The sequence below is a fragment of the Ornithodoros turicata genome, chromosome 3 (assembly GCF_037126465.1).
Source record: "Ornithodoros turicata isolate Travis chromosome 3, ASM3712646v1, whole genome shotgun sequence".
In the NCBI taxonomy this organism is placed as follows: Eukaryota; Metazoa; Arthropoda; class Arachnida; order Ixodida; family Argasidae; genus Ornithodoros; species Ornithodoros turicata.
The window spans coordinates 50,687,118-50,708,304 of NC_088203.1; the positions used below are offsets into that span (position 1 = coordinate 50,687,118).

General features: G+C 45.6%; 2 protein-coding genes across 2 annotated transcripts in view; one reads left to right on the forward strand and one right to left on the reverse strand.

Annotated features, from left to right (window-relative positions):
• The window catches only part of LOC135389445 (uncharacterized), a 475,452-nt gene that overhangs the window by 289,682 nt on the left and 164,583 nt on the right, over positions 1 to 21,187 (forward strand). The window contains exon 22 of the mRNA XM_064619493.1: positions 16,149 to 16,359. Coding sequence (XP_064475563.1) covers positions 16,149 to 16,359 — 211 coding nt within the window. The remainder of the gene's footprint in view (positions 1 to 16,148; positions 16,360 to 21,187) is intronic.
• Positions 6,061 to 7,491, reverse strand: LOC135387046 (uncharacterized). Its single transcript, XM_064616465.1, has 3 exons — positions 7,209 to 7,491; positions 6,532 to 6,718; positions 6,061 to 6,472 (listed from the first exon to the last, which is right to left on the reverse strand). Exons 1-3 carry the CDS (start codon positions 7,362 to 7,364, stop codon positions 6,216 to 6,218), a joined length of 600 nt encoding a protein of 199 aa, XP_064472535.1. The 5' UTR covers positions 7,365 to 7,491; the 3' UTR covers positions 6,061 to 6,215.

The following is a 21,187-nucleotide window of genomic DNA, read 5'->3' on the forward strand; positions in this document are numbered from 1 at the left end:
CCGCGCAAAGAAACGAGAGCGAAACCGAAACGGAGAAGCAACCTGTTGCTGCTAGGAGCATGCGCGCGGAGTAGAAGCAGAAAGTGGCACCGAAACGGGGAGCGCACGCGAAGACATGACCGCTTGATACCGGCAGTGCCGGCGCAGGAGGCGCTAGGAGCGCACATGAGTAGCGGCCGCGGAGAGGCGCTCCAGTCACTTGCACACTGGCTCTCGTAGAGTGAGGATGTGCGGTCGGTCGCTATGCTGTCCCCGCGCTGTGTCAGTTGAGCCGTCACTGTCATCGGGATCAGACGCATCATCGCAATGGAGGGAAAGGTGAGTAATTTGCCATGCACAATGTTTGTGTGTTGTTTTACTGAGCTCGTGTTAAGCCTTTTCTCGCATGTTTGCCATAACGGACAGGCCTTATGCCCTGTACGTGCATGTTTAGACTTGTTTAGAAGTGACCCGTAGCGTACCAAACCTTTTCTCCATGTTGACGCACATTTAGCGTTGTGAGCATACGTTCGTTTTGTGGTTGTCTTCTTGTGTTAGCTGTTGAATTCCTTAGCGTTGTGCGATGACGCTGTGGTTAGGCTTAACCGGTCGCCCTAAGCCTTTTCCTTGATGTGTACTGTTTTCTCCGTGCTGTTTAGCAGAAGCGGTTAGGCCTTTTCCACGTGCTCTTGCATGCCTAGACTTGTTGAGCAGTGTTGTAATTTTACCTGCTGCTAGTATCTTGTTGTTCTGTTTTTCTCGCATAGAGCTATGATGGTGGCACCATCTGGTGCGATGCCTTGCAACTAGGTGGCCACCTGTTGTCGATCTCTGCAACTACCGGCAGTCAACAAGCAACATGACGATCGTTGGTCACTCGGGTGTTCCGGAGCGGTTTCTTCGCCACAGCATCGTTGATTTTCGAATAAATTGTTTCTCTCCACTCTGTATCTATATATTTTTCTTTTTTATGGACACAGGTTGCCGCCAATTCACAACTGGTCTGGACACGAGTTAGATGCTCTCCAATTAGTGTAATGACTCCCTGGAGGGTGCTGAATAATGGGGGTCTCTATTAGCTCTAATTGCTAATTAAATCGTGTTTAGACCAAGTTGTGAGTTGGCGGCAGTGTGTGTCAATCCCATACTACTTGTGATGTCGAAGGTATTCCAAATTATTTTGGATATCCATGGGAGCTGAATGGTTTACTCTGTTGTGCTCGAATGCAACCTTTGAAATTCGATTACTGGAAGAAAAAAGGATTCTACAGGAAATATTTCGTAACTGAGATGTACTCTTGCTAGGCTTTCATAAAATCAGAAGGTTACCCTGGGTTGAAATTGACTTTACTGTTCCTTTAAATGGAACTTGCACGCTTGCTGTGGTGCCGCTTCTCCCCTTCTCTTTTTTCTACTCTTTGCTCTTCTGTCGCCCCACGCTATGCGGTGTCTTTCTTCGCTTTGGTGGAGAGGAGGGAAGAGGTCACATGACGGTGCACGATATCCCTATTTCGTGCACCCTCCAAAAGCAGGGGCATGAAGAGCCCACTCGAGTACGAAACTCAGAGTACTAGCGTAACTACTTAACGGTAGGAGTGCCAAACTCTCGCGCTCTGGAGCATCCACTTAACGCGCCCATTGACTGTAGAACATGGAAGATGAGCTCAAAAGAACTTCTGAAAGAACTATACCACTGTGCCAGATTGCGTCGTGATTGTTAATACAGAGTTTTAGTGCGTCGTACGCAATCGCCTTTGCGTGCGTATGGGGTAGAGTTCGTGGTTTGCGCACGCGCAAACCACGTCGCGCATTTTGCAGGACTGTCCTTTTACGTACGCAAAGGCGATAGCTTGCGGTGCACGAAAACTTTTACAATGTGTACCTTTTAGTAACATTTTGAAACGAGTCCGAGAACCTTCTCGCACCCTGTATATCCGGGTATCTGTATAGAAGTGAAAAAACGCCTGCATTATGTACACAAAGGTGCAAAGAGGAAATTCCTCTCACATTGCCACGAAGCTGTATCACGTCTGCACTGGGAGCCTCTCAGTCAACATGGAAGCAAGCTTGTGCAGAAGCAGATGTGTATCAAGATGTCAAGAAAGTCTGCAGCTGGCTGCCACCAAATTGCTAATGCTGCGGTACTACAACCAACAATAGAAAACTGCACTGTGAACTATTGCGCAGCCTATGAAATGCACTTGTTCTTTACGCCCACAATGGACTGTAGAGTATGCTCCGCAGTGCAAATGAAATAGGTATCCCGGCGCAGAGAATTCGCTGCATGAGTATTTTTTGTAACTGCTTTATTAGGGAGTTTTAGCGAGTCGTTCGTGCTCGAAAGAAACGACCAATTCTGCTTCCTCGAAAAGCTCATATGAAGCGAAGTACAGAGACTTTTATGGAATCGGAAGAATCGTTCATCTCCAAATGTATTCCAGATGGATATGAACAGCAACTGGGTCGTGATGGATCATCCGCATGTTTTCTTGTAGTAAATATGACATTTAGGAGTGTACTTTCAGACTTTCCCTTTGCGGAAACCCCGCACGCCGTAGTTGAACTTCAGTCACCGTGTGGTCAACGTGCTGTCAAAATCAAACAGACGCTGGCACAGTTGGGAGACTCAATCTGATGTTGATGGATCAAGAGGATGTAGGAGGCAGTTTCTCTTTGAAAAGGGCTCATCACCCGTTTTCGAGCCTCTATTGGTGGCTATACACAGATTCCAAAGCTACCAGAAAAAACCTAATCCTCTCTACACAGACAGCCAAATCTATCATAGAATGAACATCGCTACCATCGTATTCGTACGAGAAGGACCGCACCGTCTGAGGCTGTCACGCACTGCACAGAGAGAAACGCGAATGGTAGATTCCAGAAATATATTGCGATGCATAATGTGTTATAAGAAACTGTATTTTCTAATGTAGACGGCCTCATAAACAAGTACACATTTGAGAGACTGACCGTTCGTGGACGCGTGTCGGGAATAGACACCTAAACGATAGTACAAGGAAATAATGGTACTGTCTATCTTGTTGATTTTCTCTATGTTGATTTTCACATTTCTGAATTGGTTCCTCCGAATCAGGCGTGGATCTAGGGGTGGTAGGAGAGTATGGCCTGGACTCGCTCAACTTCTATGGACACGTAGCGCTTCAATTGGGCGTAGTGTATGCAGCATGTTCGCCAATGTCGGAGCCCAACCCTCACAATAATCCTGTATGCCTTACTGTACGCGATACATGGAAGGGAAAACCATGGCCAAATTGGGAGTTCCATCGAATGAAGCTTGCCATGAATCACATAGCGACGATAGCATAACCTCCGCTTCATATACAGATTCAAGCGGGGTGTCCGGAATTCCGTGTCATGCGGCAGATTTATTTTGTATGTTCACTCGCATGAAGCATGCGATCTCTCGGACATCCCTCATGGCGTTCACCTTGAGCTTCAGCTGGATAGACGTCTCGGGGGGGGGGGGGGACCTGGTCCTTCCTGGGAAAGTGCTGGGCGAGGAGAGCTCTGAGGCCCCCAAGCTCCACACAAGCGAGCAAGCGAGCTGGCCAAGATGATGCATGATGTAAAACCCCTAGACTAGGAAACACGAAGGGACAGACACAAACACGAAGTATCAAACAGAGCTGAAAATTTTACTTCACGTACAAGCAATATATACACAAACAGGGGAAAGAGAAACAACCAGATGAGGGCAAAAAAGGGTCAGTTCGGGAGAAAGCGCAGTCTGTTCATGGCCGGACCGAGGATTACGGATGGGTTGCTGACACAATTCCCACAAGAGGTTATGCACAAGTTTATTTACCCAGTTCAGTAGACAAGCCTCCTGGAATCAACAGCAGCAACCCTCCGGCTACAACAATACAATGCGTACAGCTCCCGCCCATGCCCAAGGCTACACTCCCACTTCCTGCAGCTTTCGTCCTTTTCAATCTTTGTCTCAGATACGCCCCCTCTTTTCGATAACGTAACTTCTATCGCCATCGAAGCGCCATCTATCAGTAGGCGACGCTACTACCATGGTCCCCACACTTCCCCCACCACCACAAATCAAACAGTTCACCGGAGGTTCGTTTACAGAAGGTCCAGCATATCGATCACTACGTCGTCAGCCGGCAACGCAAGTCTGTCAGCTTGTCTGTGTTCGCGCAAAAGTTCAGGTCGGTGGCGTCGTAAGACTGCGAGGGCTGCGTCAGCGTCATGGTGGGCTGCTCTCGAAGCTCGTGCGGCTTCTGTTTTCTCCCGATGGAGAGCTCCGCGTCCATGGGCGCTGCGGTTGACCTCGGGGACCAAGCAAGTCGGACACAACAGTCTCCGCTCGCAACCAATCCATCGGCGTAAAAATATCGAAAGACGGCAGCTTATATCTTCCAGAATCACACAAGTACTTCTATCAAATACAAGCTCAGCTAATACTGCGAAGAGGAGCTACTACAAACTCGCAGTATGCTCGCCAGTCGCCAACGGACCTGTATGTTGTAACCATCAAGAAGAACCCTGCGTTCTGTCAAAAAATATTGCCTGAGATTGAGAACTTTTATGTAGGATACATGGTTCCTGAGCTAGTTGATCCACGAGACACATGGAACTACGAGACAACGCAGTGGACATTAGCGAACTGGACGAACTTTTTTAATTCTATGGCAACTTCATTTTACTATGCTCGACACAAGAACGTTAGTTTTTATTCCAGGCTCTGCCCGAGTTCTAACTACATGTAATTACTTCTGCGCTTCTTCTTCCGACCCGCGGGCACCCTACATCGGCCGGGGGCGTCTGAAGTTCATCCCTCCTGGGATGGCACTTGCGAATATTTGCAACAGAGGCCTGCGAAGAGAGAAAGCGATTTGCATTGAGAAAGCCATCTGCTTCGTCGAGGTAACCAATCGTCTTCAAGGCACCCTGTTTAGTGGCCGTTTGGACCACAGTAAAGGGACCTAGAAGTGTTGATCGAGGATCGGTAATCCCTTATGGACCAAAACTTTGTCTCCGACTTGAAGATGGGGGATGTTTGTATTGTGTCGTCTGTCGAAGTACTTCTTCACAGTGAGTCGGTATCTGCATTGTTCTTGTGGGTCCTTGCGTTTTTCTGTGACCCTTATGCCGTCAGCAATTCCCAGATCGTGTTCCGCTCGGAGAAGGGGCGTTGACCGGTGAAAAGCAAAGTAAGGTGTGGAGCCAATTGCGGCGTTATGTGACCGATTATGATGGTGGGTGGCTGCTTCCAGACAGGGACGCCATCCTCCAGGAAAGTTGTGATACATATGAATGTACTGCTTTGTGCCCCTAATTGCCCGCTCTACCATACCGTTTGCGGCAGGATGGTAGGGTGCTGTAAACCTAATTCGCATCCCTCTTTCTCGAGCCCATGCTTGCATGCGTTTGGAGGCAAACCCCGGTCCATTGTCGCAGACAATGACCTTTGTGGGCGCGAATATATTGCTCTCAAGCAGCTTGATGGCGCTGTTGGTGTCCTCACCTCGCGCGTGCGCACACGATTCGTGTGGCATCGTCGACGGCCAGCAATAATTACTGAGGCCTTTTTACCCCTTCCGACTTCTTTCGGAGCTCGGCAAAATCTAAATGAACCACTTCGAACGGTACCCTCGAATGGTGAGGTCTGTCTGGTCGTCGGCGATATTTGGCAAATAATTCTAGGTTATATAATTTTAAAAAGTAAAATTATTTGCAATACCACAACAAAAGGTGTGGTCTGGAAAAAAATCATCACTTCTGCGAGATTTCTGTGAATCGTGTAAAGTTAAGGGCTTTCAATAACAACTACCGATACATTAACATGAATACAGGAGAGCCACATATAAAAGCTTATCCTTATTGGCACGCAGTACTCACAATAATTACTTGATGCAAGGAAGGATCATTGTGTCTGCCTATGGTCACATTTCATTTTAGTAAATTTTAAACCAATTGGTCTCTCTTGTCCCCTTGCTGAAGGTAGAAGAAAGAATTTACTGCATAAAGAAGAAAAGAGAAATAATACTCGAGATCTTACCACCACCGAGATCGTAGATCAGAGAATGGGAATGAGGCTGCAGTATAAGGTGTGCAACATGTTTTTTTTTTCTGTTTTCAATTGTGTTAATTTTGTTGTAGGATTTTGAAATTTGTGTTGTGTATTTCACCCATAAGTGTCAGTAAGGAAAACTTTTATTACTTCGCTACTCTGTATATAATGTTTTACAAACTGCAAAATGTCAGTGTTTACCTTCTCTGAGCCATTGTCGTGGTTCAGAAAGTGCGCCGTGGTAGCAAATCGGGTACAATGGCTTGTCGTGCTCATGGATGTCAACGATGTGGTTAACTGCTGACATCCACTTTGCAAGACATAGGTCCCCATCATCCCCGCTTGTACGCGGACACCAATGCGCATGTCTTGTCAAGCTCTCAATCCAGAGCTGCACAACTTGGTGTTTCGTTGAGCGACTGAGAGCCAAGAGCTTTTTCTTGACTCCTGTTGGATGTTATCACGTGTGACATATAAAACTCCCTCCAGTAAATTACACCACTCACCTTTGACAACATGCCACACATCAAATCTGTGCTTTATGTGTGGGCACAGTCGCCTTAGCATGGCTTTGATGCCAGAATGGCAGTCGGTGACCAGGGTGTCCACAGTCATGTCATGTACCTCGAGAAAGGCGAGGCATTTCTGTAGACCATAGGCTTCCATTGCATTGCTACTGCTGACCTCAGTAGACTGCATAAGAGGAAAGATCAGGGTTAGACATTTTATGCAAGGCACTACAATGAATTGCCATACTATTAATCAAATACTTTAGTGAGTAAAGTGGCAAGTAATTTATTAATTTTTCCAAGCAATTTGTGAGTAATTTCATTACGAGTGAATACTCTGTAATAGATAGTAATTAATCGTTTTGACTAAGCTTGATTTATAGACACAGTCTTCCCTGTCGTCCATGCTATTGCACTACAATAAGTGATGGTCACTGAATGTAGCATTTCATATGTGCAGTCTAAGTTTTGCCTGGGGGTACTTTAGTCTCGTCCTACAACAGCCTGCTGTATCCACACTTCACATTAGACAGTCAAGTAGGCGAAAGCGAGTCACTTTTGAATTCCCAAATTAGAATGTAACATGACCAAGCTCTTCTATTGTAGGTGCCTTTTTATCCATGATAACTTTTTTCACAAAACTATTCTGGTGTCCACAAACGAACTTGAGGTACCTTAACCAACTCGAAGTGCACGATACGGTTGGCTGCAGTCTCCAGAAGCGTGTAGGTGCCATACAATGCAGTGTGGCCGGGTGAGTCGCACCTGCCATCCCCGGCAAGGGTCAGGGGCAGTGGCCGAAGCTGGTCAAGGATCTCTGCTTGTTTCATGTGGTAGACCTAAAAACATTTTCGGATGAGTGCAAATTGAGGAACCCTGGGTACACATGGTAGATGGCCCATGATTGTCAGAGAAATAGTGGTAAAGCCAACACCGTACTAGACTGCCTGCCCTACAGCATTGCATTTGCAATTGATTGAAGCACCTCCAAAGGAGGTTCGTACTATACGATCCTAGCAGAATCACAGAAAAATAGTCGTTCTTTCTACTTTTTACTTTGGCTATTTGCTGAGGGAACTCAAGGCACAGCCAAAAATCAGGAGAAAGCAGGGCCATACACTCAACGCAAACATATCACGTGACCCTTTTATCCCACTCTGTGGGGCATGTCGCAGCATACAGCATGTCACAGCAAGTCATACGTCACGTCACAGGACTCACATCATTCACAGCAGGGAAGAGGTGCTCCTTCTGCGTTCGAAAGTACTGAGACATTGTAAGTGTTGCCATCTTCACAAGCTCAAACATCCTAAAAACTTTTGAGATGTTCAAAGCTGAGAGAAGGATTGCAGAGCAGACCAGGACGTTCCCCAGTGGTCGGCCCCCCAGCCAAGGTTGGCTGTGCCAAGACCGTTCCCTCCCACACTTGCAATGCATGACACCTTTCAAGCATGTCCCCCTTGTTGTAGTGTTGATGTCAACACCATCGTTCCCACAGTAGGGGCACTGGGATAGCAGCTCTTGCAAACTGGATTCTGCCACCAGGAAAAATCGCTCATCTGGATTTGGTCTGGAAAGCCAACCAATATTTTTAATTCTTACATTATTATGCACCCAGCGTCTTGAACAAGCTTTGTGAAATATTTGAAAATATTTCACTTACATTTGATGCCTACGAGATTTTGAAAGCCCTTGTGGTTGCAACATCTTGTCTCCATGACTGCAAGAAAAGAAAACAAATTCTCAAAGTTTCTATTTACCTCATGATCTCAAGCTTACTCTTCAGTGTCTGAGCTTTCTGCCGTTTCAGACAACTGGAATGTCACATCCTTTGGGTCGGGTGGGCTGTACGCACAAGAGAAACAGATTAATCTGCCTTCATCACAAGTGCTTTTCATCTCTGCTGAAACAATGCCACATTGTCATTTTTATGTACACCAATCCAAACAAAGTTCCCAGAAATAACAACAAAGCTGAATACATGTTGAAAAAGAAAATACTGCACATACCATGTGGACACATCCGTCGTGTCCAAGTCCACAGGCACTGGAGTAGAGGTACGGCCACCAGGCGGTGACGTCGAAAGGCTAGCATGCTCCAGTGGGACAACACAAAGCTGTACTGCGTCATCATGTGGCAGCAAAGCCTCTGCTGCAGAAAGAGCTGCGCTTTTGTCTCCACTGCTTTCTGGACACTCTGCTGCAACTTGTGAGGATGTAAAGGAGAGTGCACCAGTGCGTGGGAAGGTTATAACTGTCTGAGTCTATGCCAACTCTAACTGTCAATGTCGCTACTGCTTCTTTATAATAAGTGCAACAGTGTTTTGGCTTATAACTTCCTATCCTCATGACGGAATTCTCCACTTGACCAGTTAGGCAATATGACGGAAGCAACCAAAGTATTGTTGCACTGCATAACAAACACAAAAATATTTGTGAAGCACAATACATTTTGAAGCATAATTACCAAGTGTTGCAGTGGGAACCGCTGTCTGTGTTTTCTTATTTGCCGTCTTTCCACCCTTCAAGTGTTGTTTCTGTGGCACCAAAGTGTACAAAAAAAACGTATTGGCTGACAGTCTGGTATGGAACCAAAGGCTGAAGGGGCAGCTCATTCAGGACGAGAACTTAAAAAAATAAGCAAACACATAGTATATATATATTGTCAGTATATGTATTGTATTATATATTGTATAGTACGGATATTGTAATCATGGATACATTACTGATTACTGTATTTTCATGAGACAAGCTGCATAGCTGTAGGCTCAGCTACACTTTAGTGCTGGACAAAAGTTTATAGAACACAGGTGTGGCACATTTTTTCATCGGACTGAGTGCAAAACGTGACTTGCTAGATGGGTGGTAGACTATTTGCATCCACCTTTCAAAATATGTGTACCCTATATTGTAAGATGCTAGAGTGTCACCCTCAGGCAAAACTCTGCCACCACCATGTCTGTTTTTACAGTTCTTGTTTGGTACATTTACAGTCTTATTGTTTGAGCTGCACTGTAAAAAAATACTGTGATTTCTACGGGCGTTTAGTAGTATGTGACGACGGCGTGTTACCGTAATCACAAATACTGCGAAAACTACGTAAAACGGTGGCGCCATCATCATGTGCCGGCCAAAAACTTCAATGCGGAGGCAAGGCCAAGCCAAGTACGGGGCATTGCCGTCATTCGCAAACGCCGGAAGCGGAACATCGTGCGCGGACGATGGTTGACGAAGGACGACGAAGCGGTTGTTGTAAATCTCGCGAATGCATGTAGTTAGGTAAGCACATTTCTGTTCGCACATCCTGTTCTTTGCGATTTGAGCGTGGTGCACCGTATGCCTGGTTTTGTTCAACTTGACACCAGTAAATCGTGGCTCGCGTTTGTTGTGAAGTGTCTCCCTAGTTCTGTGTGTACGTCCTGGCTCGTAGGGTGATCAAGGCGCTCTTGTTGTAATGTATCGTCGCGGAAGGTGCCCATGTGTTTTTAACACTCTGATGGGCTAGTTGACCACCGTAGAGGTGTACATGAAGCGAGCAGAATACCGTGCTGTCATGCATTATGTGTGTACACGGCGGCGACCTATGCAAAACTCGGATGTCACATTTTGGGGCGTTACAAGAACACACCAGGGCGGTCGCCTCGAATCGATTTGCTCTCCGAAACCATGAAAGTATGTCACGTCCATTCGTGCTCGCGTCAGTTCACTACGAATATAGAGATAATGTCACATATGAAGCAGCACATACGAAAGGGTCATGATCAGATGTCCTTATGAACGCTTCCAGAAGAAGTTCCGTGCCGTCTCCGCGCTTTGTGTGCACCTTCTTGTTCTTTCTTTGAAAAAATAAAACTGAGTCTAATTTCCTTTCTCTTTGAAGTGTTTTCATGCCAGAACTGACTGATGGGTGCACATGGTTCCTTCGTATGTTCTTCCTTCGAAAAAATAAACCATTAGTATAACTGCATGTCAATTGCCCTGCTCCCTGTAACAGTTTCCTTTCTCTTTGCAGTATTGTGATGCCAGACCTGACTGATGGGTGCACATGGTTCCTTCGTATGTTCTTCTTTTGAACAAAATAGACGGTGAGTATTATTGCATGTCTATTGCCCGGCTCCCTGTAACGGTTCTCTTTCTCTTTGCAGGGTTTTCATGCCAGAGGTGACTGGCGCATTTTCATCACTATGTACATAGAAAATAAATCTCAATGTGCCAAACATCACAATGTGTTGCGCATGGTCATTGCTTAAACTGCTCTCATTGCTACGACTATATGTAGAAAAAAAAGAGGGGCTCCAGGGACGAGCACAGCACGATAAGGGTACACGGCATATGTCAGTTAAAATTACTGGCCAATGCAGTTTTTTTAACGACCACAGCACAGTAATGCTACACGGCGTATCCCTGTTAAAATTATTGGCCAATGCAGTATTTTTTCACGGGCACAACTTATACGGGGCCACCGTAAAAATAACGGCCGATGTTTGGCAGCCAACTTTCCTTGCATTTGCCCGTTTTTTTTTACGGTGAAATTTTTTACAGTGTGTGATAGGTGAACTGGAAAGCATACCATCCTCTGATGATGTGGCTGTCATGTGCTGCAGAACTGAACTCCCACTTGCATCACTTGTAGAGGCTGATACTCCTGCATAAGCTGCCGGTTTCACAACATGAACATTCAGTGTAAATCAGAATTCACATTTCATTAACCGTACAACACGGACTTTCCTAATGGAAGTTTCTTGTACTCACCTCAAGCAGATTCCATCAAGCTGCTTCTCTCCACCTGTGACAGAAATTGAGCACCTGATGTGAGACATGATGCATAAAACTGTAATGCCTAATTGTTATTCTGTTGGAAAGCTGCCCTTTGCTCTCACTAGCTCACAAAAATGACGTTGCTAGTTCACAAAAATGCTGGGTTACATGAGAAAAGAAAGACACAGGAGAAACAGTGAATTTGAATAATGCAAGTTATAGAGGGATGTCGCCAAAAAAATACGTAGGGTGCTGGTGGGGGCTAGGAGTGTCTGGTACATCACTGCCGGTAGCGGTGTTTCATGTGTACTTTTTCTGGCGCGCATTTGCAGAAACAAATGGCTGAAGTCGGCGGATAGAGCGTGAAAACAAGTACTTCCGTACGTATTTTTTGTTATATACGCCGAACAGCACAACCGACAGGTAGGATGTACTCTCCCCTACGTGATTACACTCCGAGTGTAGTGTGTTTACATTGAGTCAGCTACATCTCGATCGCGTACCTGGAGTCACTTCGTGACCTATTATATCAGTACACCACACTTTTGTAGGGCTTCATTCGAAATGAATTAAAAACAAATGCTTACCTGCTCATCCGGCATGTTGGTGGTTTCCATTTGCTCATCGAACAATGTGGGCAACAGCATCGGGCTTTAGTCTCTTTCGTTTGGCTGACAGTCCCATACGGAATTGCAATAAGTCCGACTCCACGTACTCCTCGTCGGCAAAATGCGAGGACCAAACGTGCCGAACGTGCAGTTCCTCTTCCACGACAGCAAGACTGCCGGCGATTGCTGCTTCCCACTTTCGTTTAGTGTCCCTGTCCTTGGCCCCGTGAAATGTCAATTCTGGGTTCGCACCAGACGATTTTTTACAGCCAGGAACATTACAACGCGTTCCCCAACTCGAATGTGTTGCAATTTCACCACTGAGCGAAACTCACAGCACTTTCGAGGAAATTGGTTGTTTCATACACAGAGACATACACGACGCCATATGTACAAAGCAGACGATATCTCCGAGAGGAAATGGGGAGGCGCGGCGCCTGCGGTGCGCCGACCTCGCATTGGTCCTGTTGAAGCCTTCGTCACAATGACGTCATCCGATGTTTCGTTGATCGGAAAAACTTGTTTATTTATTACCGGAACATTTTCCAGCCAAGATAATTACTGAAATGAATTGTCGAATGATGCCAAGTATTCTCGTAACCATTCCCTACCCATGTCTCCGGATGCGATAGTCCTTTTAAGCATTACACAATTTGATATTCACTTGCTGAGAGCTAATATATGTTGCCACACGTTCTTGCTTGTTTCACGTTTTCAGGGACTGAAAACTGATCGGCATAGAACACTATAAAACACCTATGTGGCTCGTATAGAACCCTATATGACTTCTACATGGCCTACATATATGACCCCATATAACTTCTGCATGGCCACAATTGAATCCTGTATGTCTCCTACATGAACAGTATAGGACCATTATGGATCTCGCATGGTCCAACATGACCGATGTAGGACTCCACATAACTCATGCGTGGGTTTGTATAAGATCACGTATTGACCTACAGCGTTATTGACCTAAGTTATTTGTTTTGTTTTGTCACCTGAAAGCGTTTTTTTTTTTGGTTCCTGCATAACCAGTATGAATCTTATAGGACCTTGTATAGTCATATATAATGCTATAGGGTTACAGGTTTTTCAATACTTTTACTATGCTTCAGGTAGAAGTAAAAGTATTTGCACCGCCCCTTTAAAATGCAACATGCAGTGGTTGCACCACTGCATATCGATTTGGTTGCACCACAGGCACCAACGTGGTGAACAGTAAGCCGAATTATTTTGCACCGCTGTGCTTCTGGTAAAAGTTAAATAAAATTCTTAAAAACGTGTGCACCGCCCCTTTAACTTGTAATATGCAAACTGCAGTGGTTGCACCACTGGCGCCAAAGTGATAAATAGCAATTCGAATTACATTACTCAACTGTGCTTCCACATGCTTGCTGTGCTGTGCTACTAAACCCACTTTAAACCTCAGTCTGTAACATGCAGTCGTTGTACCATTAACATGAAAGCGTAAATAGCAAATCAAATGACGTTGCTCCACAGTGCTTCTGGTAGAAAGCGTGTGCAATGCCCCTTTGCACTGAATTATGTCGGTGGTTGTAACGTTGACGTCTAAGCGTGTAGTGTAATCCAAATTACATTGCTCCGCTGTGCTTCGGTGAGAAGTTAAATGAAATTCTTAAAAGCATGTGCACTGAAGCGGGTTCTGAAGTTCAACCCTAGCGTATGATGTGATGGACTATAATGTTAAATAATGAATAAATATGTTATTGCCTCTGATGTTGCATAATGAGTAATGATGTGATGGGCTGTGATGTTGGATGATGGGTGATGATGTGATAGGGCTGTGAGCTTGATTGATAGACAATGATGAGATTGGCAGTGATGTCGAACAATGGTTTTTGATTAGATGGGTATGATGTTGAATGATGAACTATGATGTGATCAGCTGTCATGTTGATGTCGAATGATTGGTTGTGATGTGATGAGCTGTGACACTGATGTCCAATGATGGGTTATGATGTGACGGAGTGTGATGCTGATGTCGAATGATGTGTGGTGAGCTGCGAGGTTGTAACAATTTTGCACACATATGGGGACTACCAAACGACCGACCGAAAATAATGCGTAGAAATCCACATATTTTCGAAAGTAAATATTGTTTATTCCGGTAAAAGCATATACTGAGCAGAAGATGTACGTACAACGCAATACACGTGGCATCACTCACTGTGACTAGACTAGGCATGATCATGTGTTCACTGTGCGGTGTACGTACGTACACTGCTGGACAAAGTTTACCGAACACGGGTGTATTTTTTTCCACGAGTGGTCAGAAAGGAGGTCCGACCTAGCCGACCTTCCACGCTAGCAGCGAATGTACCGTACCTGGTGGTCACTGACTCTACATCTGCGCCGCAAGCAATTGAAAACTCTGGCATCCGAAGCTCATTTGCCCCATTGGAGATGGATGTGTTAATGGCTTGCAACCTTGTCTATGAAACAGGACACACGCTGCTTCCCCAATGGGTTCCAGCCCATTGCGGTATAGAAGGGATTGAACAGGCAGACAGCACCGCGAAGCAGCTCTCTCGTCTGGGAGGCGGACGAGTATTGCGCTGGTAGAGAGGAGATCGTCGCCTCGTACTTCTACGCCTCGTGACTCCTCTGGCTCCCCGCTTGTAGTCCCCGCTTGTAGACCCCGTCAATGGACCGCTGACATTCTCCCCCCAGCTATGCTGAGCAGAGTTGATCCAGCGTTCCCTTTCCTCATGCCTCGACGTACGTCTCGTCAAGATGCCGCATTAGTTCATCGAATGCGCCTCGATGTGGCTTTTACAGCGCAGTTGCATTACCTCTTCAGACAAGTTGACTCTCCCCATTGCTGACACTGCGATGCTGCAGAAGATCTAGAGCACATTCTTCTTCATTGCCGCCACTACCAACCTTCCCGAACCGTATTCTCCTGATCCCTTAACGAGCTGGACTCTCGCCCCCTGTCTCTCACAAAGTTGCTTGGTCCCTGGCCATATCCAGCCCACCAACGCTCTGCCCTCAAAGCTGTCTTCACCTTTCTGGACACCATAGGACTTCGATCCTTATTGTGAAGGGACTCAGTATTTCATTCACCGCATCACAACCAAAAATGGGTAGAGTATTGCCCATGGCCATGAAACTCACCATTTATCATCTCACGATAAAGTTGTTGTTTGCAAGCAGGTGACTGGGTTGTCCAGGCACATGTTTGTAAGTCCGTACGGTCCCATTGGCTGCTAGCGTGTCACTCTGCAGAAGGAATGCGCCAGAGCGTGTTCCATAAACTTTTGTCCAGCACTGTACCACAGGGAGCACGTCGTTTTGTTGACCACCTCACATCTTGTATTTTCTCAGGGAAGATGACACCGTTGTTCTCCATGCAGATCGCGATAGTACCTCCTTTCTCTCTACTATACTTTGGAAATCTTCCTGTTATCCTGTTTCTCATGTTCCTCCTAAGTTTCTAAAGTGACATATCTAATTAATAGTAAAAAACAAGTGTATCCTGTGACTATCGGAACTGTCCTTATCTCGGGTTGCATTTTCTGTTTTCTTTTAATCTTTTTCCAGGACGCAAGAGGCTGTGGTCTTTCACCCTCTCACATTGGGGGTGAAGGAAAGACGCGTCTCCGCAGATTCGCAATGAACAAAATAAAGCAAAAAATGGTGTTCCTTCACAATTTTTTTGCGAACGTTCTATCGAACGGATTTTTTTTCTGAAAACGCTCCCGGTACCAGGTGACCGAAGGGACCAGATCTTCTCATTGGGACAGCTTAAGACATTGCGTTAGGAGTTTGCCAATGCCCTTCTAAGGAGTTCCCTTCAGCATATGCTATATTGCAATTGATATCGCCTCGGAAAAAGTTCCTTATATATATATATATATATATATATATATATATATATATATATATATATAAGGAATATGTTCGCATTTAGCTGGGACACCATCTATATTTTATCGCAGACGCAGCTGGATAAAAAGCAACATAAATACATCATGCAGGTGTCTAAAATATATCAAAGCAATAGATCAAACAAAACCAGAATGGTATATCGCAACCGTGAACTCTACCCCCAATAACACCTCAAATGGGGAAGCTGCCCAGCTTGGGATCTCATTAATTGGTGTCCCAGCCACCCCATTTCAGAATCGAGCTAGGACCATCCACATTCAGCTGGAACCATTCTGGGACCACTCCAGATTTTCGCATGAGGGGAAGCTTATTGATAAACAGTTTTTCATTGCAGGTTGTCATTCTAGACGAACCCACGGCCGGGATTGATCCAGAGACAAGAAGAGAGCTGTGGGATATGTTTCTGAATTTGAGGAAACAGTGCAGTATAATGCTCACCACACATGATATGGAGGAAGCGGACGTCTTAGGTGACAGGATCGGCATCATGGCTCATGGGAACCTGCTCTGCTGGGGGACCCCAATCTTTTTAAAGAAGGCATTCGGTAAACCATTTTCACGATTAGTGGTGAGCAAGAAAGGGATGACATGCATAAGAAACTTATTAATGCTCGATCACACGCAAGCGTTTATTTACCTAACACTACGTAGCAGATCACTCATGCGGAAATTCTTTGATGCACATCTCGTTCTAGTCTTGCAGTTACTCGGCAGGGGCGTAGTCCTCTCTTGTAGTCCTCTGTGTGTTCTGAAATGAGACTCCGAAGTTTCGATTAGTCATTGTGCATGTTCGGATGGCAAAGATATAGGGTTCCGTTTTCTGCATGTCTTCAGAGAAGTGGTCCTGGTTCCTGCGATTTCTTCATAGTATTATCCAAACTCAAGGCGCAAGCATAGTGTGCTGCCATAGAGTGCGGATGTTTAGTTCACATTCCGTTTAGAGAAAGGCTCCTTTCTGCTCATGAGAGATTGGCAGATCATTTGGCGAGGATAACAGGGTACATGGGTTGTAACACTCACACATGGTTGCAGCAAGTCATGGACTACGAATGACGCATGCTTGACCGGTAGCAAGAGATTCAGCAAGAATAGTCACTCGAAATGCGTGTGTGAATTCTCCAGCACGTTGTACACGTGGCTTGCGCAGGATAACATTTAGTGTCAAAATTTACGAAGTAGAACCTCAAAAGTCCTTCTAGCGGATGCCACGAATTCGAAGTGTCGCAGTAGTGGAGATAGCAACTGTGCGTAGTACGCACCAGCAACGTTATAGTTTTAATGGCGAAGCCTGGGAAGACCTGGCGGCACTTCCCGCGCAACGGTTTACCATTTCGACATTTGATAGAGACATGCGTCTTATTGCCTTATTGTGAAGGGACTCGCTGGGGATAAAGGGATGAAACTCCCCGGTCATCATCTTGTAATAAAGTTGTTGTTTTTGCCATTGTTAGGGACCTTGAAATCACGATCAGTGAAGCACCTTGTCGAAAAAGTCCGCTGTTGTCAGAGCTGCGGAGCTCATTTTGTGGTTTGTTTAGTGATGGAACTATAGCGTGGTAAATATGGCACTTTCCTCTTTGTAGTGTCATTTGTATTTGAAAATGTGCGTTTCATTTCCAATAGAGGAGCAAGTTTTAGGGCGAATGCCTCCTCCAGCTTGCACGTCGGTTTCATATAATTCCACAAGTAAAAAATTAAATATGCCATTTTTAAAATCTCCGAATAAAAATAATTGGAATGATAGAAAAAAGCGATTTATCGTGATAGAGAAAAGGATTATTATCTCATTTGTAGACCGATCTTCTTCACAGTTCCTGTTGGCCAAGAACCGTGAGGTGGGGCAGAAAGTTCTTCCAAGGGGGATGGGGAAACTCCCTCAACTCTTCGCCTTGAGCGGACGCTATGATCTTGCGGGCAGTGCGGGTGTTCAGAGATTGACATTATTACGTTATGTGAGTAGAAATCATGATGCCCTGCGAATGAAGCGCACAAATTACGTTGGATCTCCGGGTGGGGGGCACATCCGGTACGTCTATGGCTGCTCCCGAATATGAAGGCCCCAGGATTTTTGAGAATGTACGGTATTCATTTAGCGGAATACAGCTTTCGACTACTGCAGCACAGGTCAGGGGGTCAAACACTAAGTTACTTTGAGAATGTTTGTTTAGTATGATGTGTTAAAAGCATACGCTCAATTATGTTCCATAGAGGCTGCTTCCTTATTGCCTGCATTATTGTTTTGTCGCAGTCTTGTGAACGAGTGACTTCCATTTCGTCTAATATTAACAGTATGACCAGGCTAACTACGGATGTTAGCATGTATGTTGAACGTCATCATTAGGGCCCGGAAATTCAGGCACTAAAAACGATGGAAATACTCAGACATACAGACCCTCAAAAACAACAAAATAGGAAATGAAATTCTAAAATAGGCGCATTAATCTGGTAGGCTCTTTGACTTAATTGGTATTTCCGAATGACCCATGCAGGAAAACTTGCTCGTAAGGCTACGGTATCTCACAAGCTTACACGACTGCTGAGGCGGCCTAGAACCAGGCTACATTGAACAATACTTTTAGAGTCCCGCCCTCGATGATCTTGAAAGGGCAAGGGCCGTCCAAATGTTTTGATGAAATATGCACGAACCCCCATTTATAAAAATGAGGCAATGAAGGCAACCAAACTCAAAGGGGGAGGGGGACAAACTACAAAAACATGCTTAAACGAAACGCAAAATGCATTACTCTGCATGAGCCTGAATGGCGCACTTGCACTTCCACCTCTAAAAAAGGCTGTTATGGGGTTTAGGAATGTTAAAAGGGGGCACAGCTCAACAGAGTCGATACAACAACAACAACTTTATTTTGGCTTTTGAGAGTGGGGAGGTTCATCGCCACAGGCGATACTCTACCCCATTGCTGGTGAGAATGTGGGGAATAAAATAACGAGCCCCTTCACAATAACGATCGAAGTCCGATGGTGTCCAGAAATGTCAGCAGAGCTTTGAGCGCAGAGCGTTGCTGGGCTGGATTAGGTCAGGGACCGAGCAATTTCGATAGAGAGAAGGGGCGAGAGTCCAGCTGACGAAGAGACTGGGAGAGTGTGGTTCGGGAAGGATGGTAGTGGGAGCAATGAAGAAGAATATGCTCCAGATCCTCAAGCACACCACAGTGGCAGCAGGTGGGAGAGTCAACTTGTCTCAAGCGGTAACGCCATTGAGCTGTAAAGGCCACACCGAGGTGGATTCGGTGGATTAATGCAGCATCTTGACGAGAAGTGTTTCGTGGCATGCGGAAAGCGAGCGTTGGATCAACTCTGCTCAACATAGAATTGAAACACGCCACGTACTGGCTGAAGCTGGTGAGCTCCCGATTGAGGTTCTCCGTGAACGTGAAACGGCTCGGCACTTCCTCCGTCTGCATGCTCACATTTCCCGCCACCCGCTCCTCAGGGAAATTCGATACCGCCCTGAAAGCGACTTCTATCGAGTAGCGCAGAACACACGCCAGACTCTCACTGGCTTCATAACTATACCGCCGGAAGCCCCTGGTCTCTACCGGTACCGCCCACTTTTGTATGCCTTCCAAACCTTCTGGAAAGAAGAGATCAGGTCCCCCCTCAAGTCTTCCGAGCCCATTTTCATGCTCTGGTAGTCGAGAAGTTTACTACGTTTACGACAGCATATACCGATGGCGCATCCCGAAACAACAAGTCCGCCTCATCATTCGTCATACCATCCGAAGGCGTAGTGCACGACGCCTTTCACATCCAACCTCCTCCACAGCTGCGGAACTCTATGCCATCCTTTTCTTTCTACAACACATCGCTGATTTTACACCGCGGGAATGGGCAGTCTTCACAGATTCCAAATCTGCACTTCAAGCAATTGAAAATTCCACCATACGAGGCCCATCCGCACCCCTAGTCACAGATGTGTTAATGTCTTACCACACTATCTACGCAGCAGGCCACAGGCTAGTTCTCCAGTGGGTTCCAGCCCATTGTGGTGTCGTGGGGAACGAGCAGGCCGACAGCGCCGCAGAAGCAGCACTCTCGTATCGGATTCGGACCAGTATTGTTCTGCCGAGAGGAGACCGCCGTTCAATTCTCCGACTCCTAGTGACACCGCTGGCTTCCGGCCAATGGACAACAGAATCGATAAAAAGGCAGACAACCCCGAAAATGTCGCATTTGGGCGTTTTTAGGCAAATTCCTAATATTACGGGCCCTAGTCACCGTGCAGACGTAGATTGAAGAAGCCCTCCGACTCCCATCAACGAGGTATTTGTGACGCTTGAGATGGGGTGCTGTGCTTGTCCGTCTCGGTATGTTCGTCTGTGTGTGCATGAAAGAAAACCTAAGAATAATGATTAAGTGCCCCTTTCTTCATCAATGAGCTCTTGTATGCTGAAGGGAGTGCGATGGCGGAGTACTGTATTTGGAGCATACTTGAGGAGCAATAAGAGAGGTGTGGATTCGAAGCCCGCCACGGGCGCTGTCTCACTTTTTCTCAACTCCCATCATCTGGAGGTCATCATCTGGCATCATGCATCCCACGTCAAATTTATATATTTATTTAAAAAATCCTACTTCTCCACAGAATAGGCAGTGTGTATGGGGGAGGAAAATCACATGGCAATCGACAGACTGTCGAAGGAGATAGAAAAGGAGGGAAACAGCACGTATAAAGAAACATAACAACTTGTTTGAAAGTTAACACAAAGCATCAAGGTCACTCACAAAGAAACGTACACAGCGTCTGTGAAAAGATAGCAATGGAAAAAGAGAGTACAACGTCTAGTGGAAGGTGACTCCATTCCGTTATTGTTTTGACAAAGAAAGAATTTTTGAAGGTGGTTGAACGGAAGCGACAAGGTTTAATTTCGCATCTGTGGCCCAGTCGTTCAGAAGCAAAATTAGGTGTTGCGAGATATTTGTTTCGAGGAACACCAATCAACTCGTAGTATCATATAGACATCATATAGAAATTGTTTTAAACCAGCTTGCGTTCTACTGTTTTCTTACAATCACTATCCCAGCATCGATTTTAAATAAACAAAGCGGGCGTACGGCGAATAATTATTTACTGCAAAATTGGCAGCTTCGTTCTGTATTTTTTAAAAGTTTTTGCCTAAGACTGATCTCACAGGGGTCCCAGACCCCACTGGAATAGTTTACAATTGACACCTCTGGAAGCGCCTTTGAAGTTCCTCCTCAAGAATCCCAGGGCTCTACTCGCTTTATTGACAATGTTATTAATATGCTTCTCCCATTTGAGATTTGTACTGATAGTAGCACCTAGTATTTATAATCGTTCAGAGTTTCCAAAAGTACGTTATTTATTTATAATTTAGAATATACCTGTTTGAGGAA

Coding starts and splice junctions, on each gene's coding strand:
- LOC135387046 (XM_064616465.1), bottom strand. CDS start 7,364: ATGAAACAAGCAGAGATCCTTGACCAGCTTCGGCCACTGCCCCTGACC. Junction 6,719..7,208: donor TGCACTTCGAGTTGGTTAAG/GTACCTCAAGTT, acceptor CCTCTTATGCAG/TCTACTGAGGTCAGCAGTAG. Junction 6,473..6,531: donor TGTGTGGCATGTTGTCAAAG/GTGAGTGGTGTA, acceptor AACATCCAACAG/GAGTCAAGAAAAAGCTCTTG.